The 8,592-nt window shown below is 43.7% G+C and overlaps 1 protein-coding gene across 1 annotated transcript in view; it reads left to right on the plus strand.

The window, feature by feature from the left end:
- The window catches only part of LOC135914888 (uncharacterized), a 35,502-nt gene extending 27,114 nt beyond the window's left edge, over positions 1–8,388 (plus strand). Inside the window, exon 5 of the mRNA XM_065447818.2 lies at positions 5,020–8,388. Within this exon, the coding sequence (XP_065303890.1) occupies positions 5,020–5,391 (372 nt within the window). The 3' untranslated portion in view covers positions 5,392–8,388. The remainder of the gene's footprint in view (positions 1–5,019) is intronic.
- The last annotated feature ends 204 nt before the right edge of the window (positions 8,389–8,592 follow it).

Below are 8,592 nucleotides of genomic sequence, written 5' to 3' on the forward strand. Positions count from 1 at the left end.
CACTGTAAGCTTTGCGTCATGTTTCAGGCTCGTAGTAGTGTAACCATGGTTCGTCCCCGATCACCATTGCAGACAAGAAGTCGTCACCCTCATTGTCATACCAGATCAGATGAGTCAAGGCAGCGGCGAAATTCCCCGTCTTCTGGCGATGGTTCAAAATCTTGGGCATCCATTGCGCACACAAGAGCTGGTAACTGAAATGTTCATGAATTATGGTGTGTACGGAAATGTAGCTGATCGCACGCTCTGCCATTTCATCGGTGCTTATCCTCCGTTCTTGTCTAATCAGCTCATTAACTTTTGCAATTGTGTTGGGGATGATTGCATGGTGACTTTGGCCCGGCCTTGGATCGTCTTCGCAACTTTCACGCCTTTCTTTGAACCGTTTGCTCCAACGCTTCGCAGTGGCCAGTGAAATGCAATGTTTAATGTACACGGCAGTCATATGGCGACTAATTTCTTTTAAGAAAACGCCTTCAGCTGTCAGAAACCTCGCAACACCACTGTGCTCAACTTCTGGGGTGTCCATTACGTCACACAACCATGTTCAACCCAGTGTATGAGAGCATTAAAGAACATTTATCCTCACACCTGCGTGTCACTTTTGCAAATGAGAAATGCCTGTGTGCTACGCATACGCCTCTCAGATAATAAACTGAACAATAATTGCCTGGGATGGGTAGGCTTACCTTCATTTGACTCGCCCTCATACTTTAAACACACATAAGATACAATGGGATATACAAATGCGAAGATACAGCTTGATAAAGGGCAAAAAAGTGTCACTCGACACAAAGCACGTATGCACAAAACCTCGCCAAAATTAAATATACGTGTAAGTCTTCAATAAATCTATGTATCTAAGAAAAAGTCACAGTATATAATGCATCAACCAGGGCAAATAAACATGTTATGCACTCACAGATTCACAGAATCCTAGATCCTGCTCCCATTCAATCCATTCCCCCCATGCGATGCATGCGATGCGATGGAAGGCGTCACGCTTGCTCCCCGCTTTTCTCCTTTGCGCACACAAGACTGAACCACCATAGCCGGCTCAAATGACGGCAAAGATGACCCACCACAACGTTTCGTCTCATCGGGCCTCGCTGCGTGCTTTCTCAACTTGTATGATAGTGTATTGATGTGGCTTGTCTCGTTTGATTCGATGTAAGATTTTTGAAAAGTCAATGCACCCTTGGCATAGAATGTTTAAGACAACATTAAACCCACAAAGTTGCGCAATTGAATATCTAAAGCCCAACTTTGGAAATGTCAATGCACCTTTCACATTAAAAGTTTATTAGAACTTTATACCCATAAAGTTTCGGAATTGACATTCATGCACTCCGTAGATTCCGTGGCCTCCGCGACATGCTGCGGTGAGCCCGTTCGGCATCAAAACTTCCTTGAAACTTTGTGCTTGGAGGGGGCTGCTTGCGTTATGTGACTCTCGGTGCATAGGTGTTGCCGCGAAATCCAGCCCTAGTTCGCGATGTTGGCGGTGAAATGTCTTTTTGAGCGTGAAAAAGACATTCCATACAAAATACAGAATGATTTCCGGCGCCGGAGGTTGCTTTGTTCGGCGGTGCATGGATGGCACGAAAAAAAATTCAGGGGGGGGGGAGGGTGCTGAAGCCCCATAAGCCCCCCCCCCCCCTCCTGGCTACACCCCTGCTAACTGGTTAGTTTCAGCATTTGCAGCACAACAAAGCATGGCCTCCGTGATCTGTTCTCATGCGGGCACCAACGGGTGTGCAGATGAAGGCAAATTCTCATTTTTTAAAGCGATCACTTTCTTTGGCTCTTTTCCTTATGCTGTGGCACACTTCTGCAAGGTCAAGCACATGGTGTCTAGTGATTCAACGCGATTAGGCAACCATGGCGAGGGACGTGTTTGTCACTGAAATCCACAGTGCGCATCTTGTCATAATGCACTAGCTATCACTTGCCCAGATATGAATGCAAGGTTGGTTCTGCGGCAGTTTTTTTTCTTGTCAAACCAGGCAAGTAACAGGGCCAAGTGATATAGTGAACTATATACACTGCGAAATGTTATCTTTCTGTGAAATTTGAGCAATAACAAAGCAGGGGTAAGCACGAAATCTTCAAAAGTGTTATAGGAAAACTCGTCACTGTATATGAAGAGCAATAACTCAACTTGGTATGATTGCATTTCGTGGCCGTGGAAGGAGGTGGTGCTACAGAAGCAGATGGTTTAGCACTCGAAACTGGAAGGGCAAAGCTGAAGTCCTTTTTTTGCGATTGTATAGCTGATGAATGTTTATAGTACTTATTCAGCAAAGACAAAGACAGTAACACCATTGCTGACAATGTTGTTGCCCCTGCAGGAGGCATGCTGAACCCTACAAGTTCCAGGCTTTTCAGGCGTTGGCCTTCTGCATGCTGAAGGTCTTTCCAAAATGCCTCAAGTTTCTGTAGAACATTGGGGTTTACATACAAGTGTTACTCGTTGACAATATCATCAGAATATGCAGGGACGTGCATATCTTGCCTGGAATGTTTGAAAAAAGAAAAGATTTCGTGCGTGTCGCTGCACTGTCCTTGCTCAAATTTCGCAAGACAATCACACTTTGCAGTCTATGTCGTTCAGTGTAACACTGAGCAAAGTTAATCGTCTGGTTTTTAAGAAAATACAGAGCTGCCTTCGTTTATGGGGATGCAATCTGCTGCTGTAATGGTGCTAGCATAAACTTGTGCTGGCACCTGCTGGCAGGTGCAGAAAGCAGCCATTCAGGGAGGTTTGCTGCCTGTTTCAGAGGAGCAGGCAACACGCAAGAACCCTCCCTCAACGGCTATCTTCTGCAGCTGCCAGCAGGCGCTGACATAAGCTTATGCTAGCGCCGTTGCGGCAGCAGCTTGCATCCCCATAAACAAAGGCGGCTTCGTTTTTTTGCTAAAGGATCAGGCAATTAACTGTGCCAGGTGTTACACTGAACGATGCAGACCCCAAAAATGCTCTCTTTCGTCGAAATTTGAACAAGAACAGTGCAGCGGTAGGGGCAAAATCTTCTTTTGAACATTCTAAGCAATATGCCACAGCCCTGTACAAGCAAAAATGAATAATTGGGTATTTAATTTAGCCTCTTGGTTGCTATTGTCACCCGAACACACCTATATCGGAGTCCTCGAAATCACAGTTTATAAGAAGCTCTTGAATTTGTGTGTCATTCAGACGCAGCGTGGGCTTCTTTGCGCTGGTCTGCCGTGTCAGAAAACAAGAAGTGAGCTCAGAGGTGGATGCAGTCAGCATGCAGAGAAAAGCTTTATCACAGCAACTGGCCTGTACAAGCAAGAGTTGCTGTGCAATTCCATTTTAACCAAGTTTTCTGATAGTGTGACCAGTACTCAGTGGTCTGGCATTTGTAAATTATCTTGGGGAAGGAGTGAATGGAAATGGTGACACGGCTTTACTTGGGCATGGCAAGGGGCTGTGCACGGGCGCCCTGATAAGCTTGCATGTCCTTTAAAAGAGTGCACCCAATACTGATGTTCTCTGTCCCATTTTAATAAACATGGAGGGCGGTCAAGTTCTTGCAAAATTAACTAGAAGAGCTGCTGGTCTTTTGAGTGAAGCTGTAGGCTCCTTCAGTGCTAGTAACTTTTTTTCTTTTTGGACTAAGGCACCATTTTTGGGCCAAAGCAGTCTCTATTTAGCAGAAACTCAATAAGTGTTGATGCTCGAGAAAATGTCTTCTATAAGTAGAGTTGTTCCTAGGTGTCTTCCTTATTTTGTGAACTATGGCTTTACATTGACATTTATGGTGGCAAGTCAAAAGTATTTAGTGATATAAACTGCCAGTAAACTGCAAAGGCAAAATTCCTTGATGGAATTTGACTAGGTTGAATGCCTCACTCCCACTTCATTCCAAAAGAGATATATGTGCCTACACACATTACTACTGAAGTCGGAGCTTGTTGGTTAGCCACCTAGACGCATCAAGGGAATGTGCAAAGGGACAACTGATATTATAAAACAGTCGGGCATCAAGGCAGTGCTTTGCCTAATGAAGCAGGCTTGATGCGTCTAGGTTGCTAACCAACAAGCTCTTTGACTTCAGTAGTGACTTTCACTTCAGAGCGAGCCGTTTCATTTCTAAAAATTATAGTAACCAGTCAAGTGTAACCCAAATAAAAATCTATCTTTCGTTGCAACCACTAACTACTCGCCGTGATATTTCCCTTCTATTATTATTTCATAGATTTGTTCACACAGTTGGCCTAACCTTATCAAACCTGAATAAAGCATCCTCGACATCACAACGACTGAACAATCAATTCAGCTACACCCGAATTTATGGCAACACTCATGCTTTTAATTTTTCAGCTTTGCCCCGTGCGGTCCGTTTATGGAACGCACTGCCAGATACCATTGCATGCCAATCTAAACACACTGCATTTCGCAATATACTAACCAATCAATATGCCGTTTCAACCGTCTAAACATGTCCTGTCTTTTATAATTTTCTTGCATTTTTTCTACAATCTCAAAGAATTTCAGTGCTTCCAAATTATAATTTTTTTTACAATACTTACTACTGTATAACATGCAAAAACGTTTACAATGTTGTTACGCTATTATGTTATTGTTTACCATTTATTGTTATTGCTCTACATATTGCATTTGCTAATGTATTAATTTTCCATGTTCTGTGCGTACTCTTTTCATTATGCTGATGTTTATTTCTTCCCCGATTCCATACTAATATGTTACTGTATTTCCCCCCTTACACTATGCCTTCTCAAAGGCCTGTAAGGTACATGTAAATAAATAAATAAATAAATAATGTGTGTAGGCACATATATCTCTTTTGGAATGAAGCGGGAGTGAGGCATTGAACCTAGTCAAATTCCATCAAGGAATTTTGCCTTTGTAGTTTACTGGCAGTTTATATCACTGAAGAAAATTACTGACACTCCAATGAGGAAATGTTGCTAAGACCCTTTATTTGAACTCGAGGCATTGAGAACGTTCGACGGTGCTCTCCTACCACGCAGCCCATCCAGTGCCTGGAGGGCACGGCCGAGGCTGTGGCCCGAAGTGGGGCCAACCTGGTGCTGTGCCTGCCCGACGAATCACTCTCGTTGGAGGTGGGGACCTCTATGCAGGAGGTGCCTGGCTGGACCTGGGTTCAGGACCCTACATCGGCTGCGGCTGTTGCCAGTGGGGAAGCTGCAGCACTGGTCAGGCATAGCGCCCCCATCGTGGTCTCTGGCACACCCACGCTTGCCACCGCACCTGGCGGAGAAATGCTGTTAGTGATGGACTCCTCCCCTGTGGAGGACTCGGTGGGTTTGGCTGCCAAGAGCTGGTTCAACGACTCCGTGATAGCCACCCAAGCACTGCTTACGCTCGAGGGCCACAAGTGACTTTGGCACGTCACATTTTTTTTTCTTTAATTTTGAATGGATGGGGCAAAGAAAGAGGTGGTACTTTGCTGCCACTCAATGAGACTTCTGCTGGTGTGATGAACTCCTTCTTGTGGCATAAGTGTGCTGCTTCTGGACTTTTTGGTGAGACATTGTAGTCCTCTAGAACCTACAGTAGAACCTATTTGGAAGTCACTTTTGCAGGATTTTCTTTTTCTTTCTGAAGAAATATACTTGACATAAGAGCTTGAAAATTGTGTGGATACCAACAATTATTACACCGTTAGCGTTGTAGCAGGGCTTTATTTGAAGGTCTTGCCGAACATTGCTCTAGCCTTGGTTCCTTGAGCTTGTGGTCTTGCAGCATTGCTAAAGAATTGAGGCAATTACAGTTGCAAGTGGGGCCAGAAGCCAACTTTCACTGTTTCAGTGTCAATCACATTGAGTGGCATTTTGTTAAAAGTATGAGAAAAATGTTTTTCGAGCACTACTAGTGAATTTCTAAGCCTAAAGGAGGCTTTCTCCATCAAGGTGCCACTGTGCACATTTGGGATCCATAATGAGCCTGGTGTTGATCAAGTCAGTGCAGCTATGTCTTTGTGATTTTGGAGAAAGTGAGTGGTGTATTGTTTATCTCGTCATTGCTGCCACATTAGATGCTTCATTTCTTGATTAAGTTGCACAGTACTGTCATGGCATACATCAGGCCTCGTTAAAGTATGAGGGCAAATTGGAAGGTCCTTGCCCCTATTTTTTATTAGCCAAAATAAGGTACATATAGGGAATTACAAATATACATACTCTTCTACGTACCTTACTTAATTTTTCCACGTTGTCTCCACATTGGTTCAGACACTTGTCTCATCGCAGCACTTAATTTGAGATGCCCCTGTGTTAGAAGTCATGTGGCTGACTGTGGAACCACTGTCAGACTCTGCGGCCATTTGTGAACTACAACACCACCATCTCACACTTATCAGAGCGAGACACCTTTCCCCATACGGAGGCTGCATTTCCCTGTGGATTTCAATGGGCATTTGTCCCTTGCTTCATAGAAAACAAATTGCGTGTTGCTCGTACGCCATGGACATGTGAAGCACAACTGCCATCTTCAACAACCGACAGCAGTGCCACACTGCAGAGCTAGCTGAAAATAAGGCCGGGCCAGTCCAAGAAAGGTCCACTGCTGGGAATGGATATATTGACTTCGCATTTACAGCCATAATTTGGCTAAAAAAGAATAAAATAGGGGCAAAGACTTTCTAATTTGCTCTTGTATGTCTCAGCTCTTCATTTGATTTTAATGATATTCCGGTCATCATTACTAAAAGTTAGCCCCTCTGTGGCACCTCAAATGGCAGCATATTATAATTTATGTGCTGAGCAGGTTTCACGATTCTGCTGGTAAAAGTCTGTGGTTTAGTGGTAGTAGGGTACTTCATTGAACAGTGTTGTGCACAGATTCTTCTGGCTGCTCTCTTTTTTTGGCCAGTTTTCTGCGAGTCTGTGCCCTCATTTTTACTCGAAAGGTTTCCTCCAAGCTGTCACTCAGTTGGTTGGAAGTTTTCTTGGTGATATTTTTTAAAGCAATTTGATATTGTGGTTTCTGTTCAAGTGCAGGACATCAGGCACAGGAGTTGCTCATGTAGTCTGGCCTTACACAGTACAGGTGACCTATTTAATGGCATTGCCATATAGTCAAGCACTTTGATTGCCCTTCATTCTTTTAAACACAACCTAGTGCACAAGCTCCATAGCTGGCCCCACTCTTCTGCAAGTCATTGTTCAAACGTGGCCTTTCAAAACATTTTCAGCACTTTGGCTGCTGTTGCTGCCAATGCAAAAGCATAAAACTGTTTGGTTTCTAGTGCCACAGTGGCTATGTGTAATGCTTTCAGGATTATCTGTATTGCATTGTTAGCCGAGGACCAAATCGTACCTATGCTGCAAGGAAGCATTTCTATCGAAACCAGTAAGCTTTTCGATGTTGAACAAATAGTAGTGACCATGATACTCTGCTGGGCATTTCAGTCAACTATGTGCCAGCCTTTGTGTGCAAACTTCAGGGTAGCTCATACCAAATGTATGGATCCTTGTGACAATGAACTAGTGGGCCAGTATTCGGCAGTGCACTGTGCACTTTTCTACGATTACAGGCAGCCAACCACCATTTTGCCATGGAGACTGCGTTCTTAGAGGTTGTTGCAGCAGACTTGGTCACTGGCCGATCAAAGTAAGGTTAGCTGAATTTCTAGCGTAATTGCAGTGGCTTTGTTTTGTTGTTTTTTCTATCTTTTATTTTTTTTATTTTTGAGGTATTATGGCTAATGTATTTCTTTTGACTTGTTTCTTAGGCCATATTTTCATCTGTTATGTTGTGCAGCCTTGTATTTCGCTTTTACAATGCGCTGTCTGCCCACTTGAAATTCTATGTTAGAGGTATATATCTATACAGCATCTTGCGCGTAGTTGCAAGCATATATGAGGAATGATGCAGCTCTCTCGGAGAGTGCTTAATGACGGAGTCATTTCGAAATTTGCAACACGATTGTTCTTCAGTGAGGACTGGGAGAGTGCTGTTCAAGTGTGGAGGGAGTCATTTTTGCTTTACATTTTGACTGTTACTGAGCAGGTCATTATGTGTGTGTGAAATGAAATGCCGGAATGTTTTGTTGCAGTATATATGTTTATACAGTTCACAGTAAGATGTTACCGGACTTGCAGATTCTATGCATGCTGTGAAAGAATGCGTCAGATTTAGCCTGCAGAGCGATTTGTTGAAGAGTAAAGAGCAGAACGCAGATAGTACATATGATGGCTTTGTGGTTTTTTACACTCCACAGCCCTGTTACATGGTAAAGTAGCAGGAAAAACTGTGAAGCATAGATTGCCTTTATGTTGTTGCAGAATTCCTGTACATAAGAGGCACAGTCGACTTGCTTGTGCATGTACATAGAGTATTTTCCTCATAGATTGAATAAAGGATCCACCACACAACTTTTCTGTGTATCTTGATGCCTGTCATCGCATGCAGTAGAACTTGCTGTAGTGCTGCAGAACTTGCCTTGTAGAAATGGGATGTGAGAGGAGAGCTTCACTGAAAAGAGTTCTGCGACTCTTATGAATGGCCAAGTGAGTTTCATCACATGGACTGGCTAGTACTGACACTGAGAAGCTGGGCACTGCTGAGTGTGGATGGGC

This window comes from Dermacentor albipictus, chromosome 2, assembly GCF_038994185.2.
Source record: "Dermacentor albipictus isolate Rhodes 1998 colony chromosome 2, USDA_Dalb.pri_finalv2, whole genome shotgun sequence".
In the NCBI taxonomy this organism is placed as follows: domain Eukaryota; kingdom Metazoa; phylum Arthropoda; class Arachnida; order Ixodida; family Ixodidae; genus Dermacentor; species Dermacentor albipictus.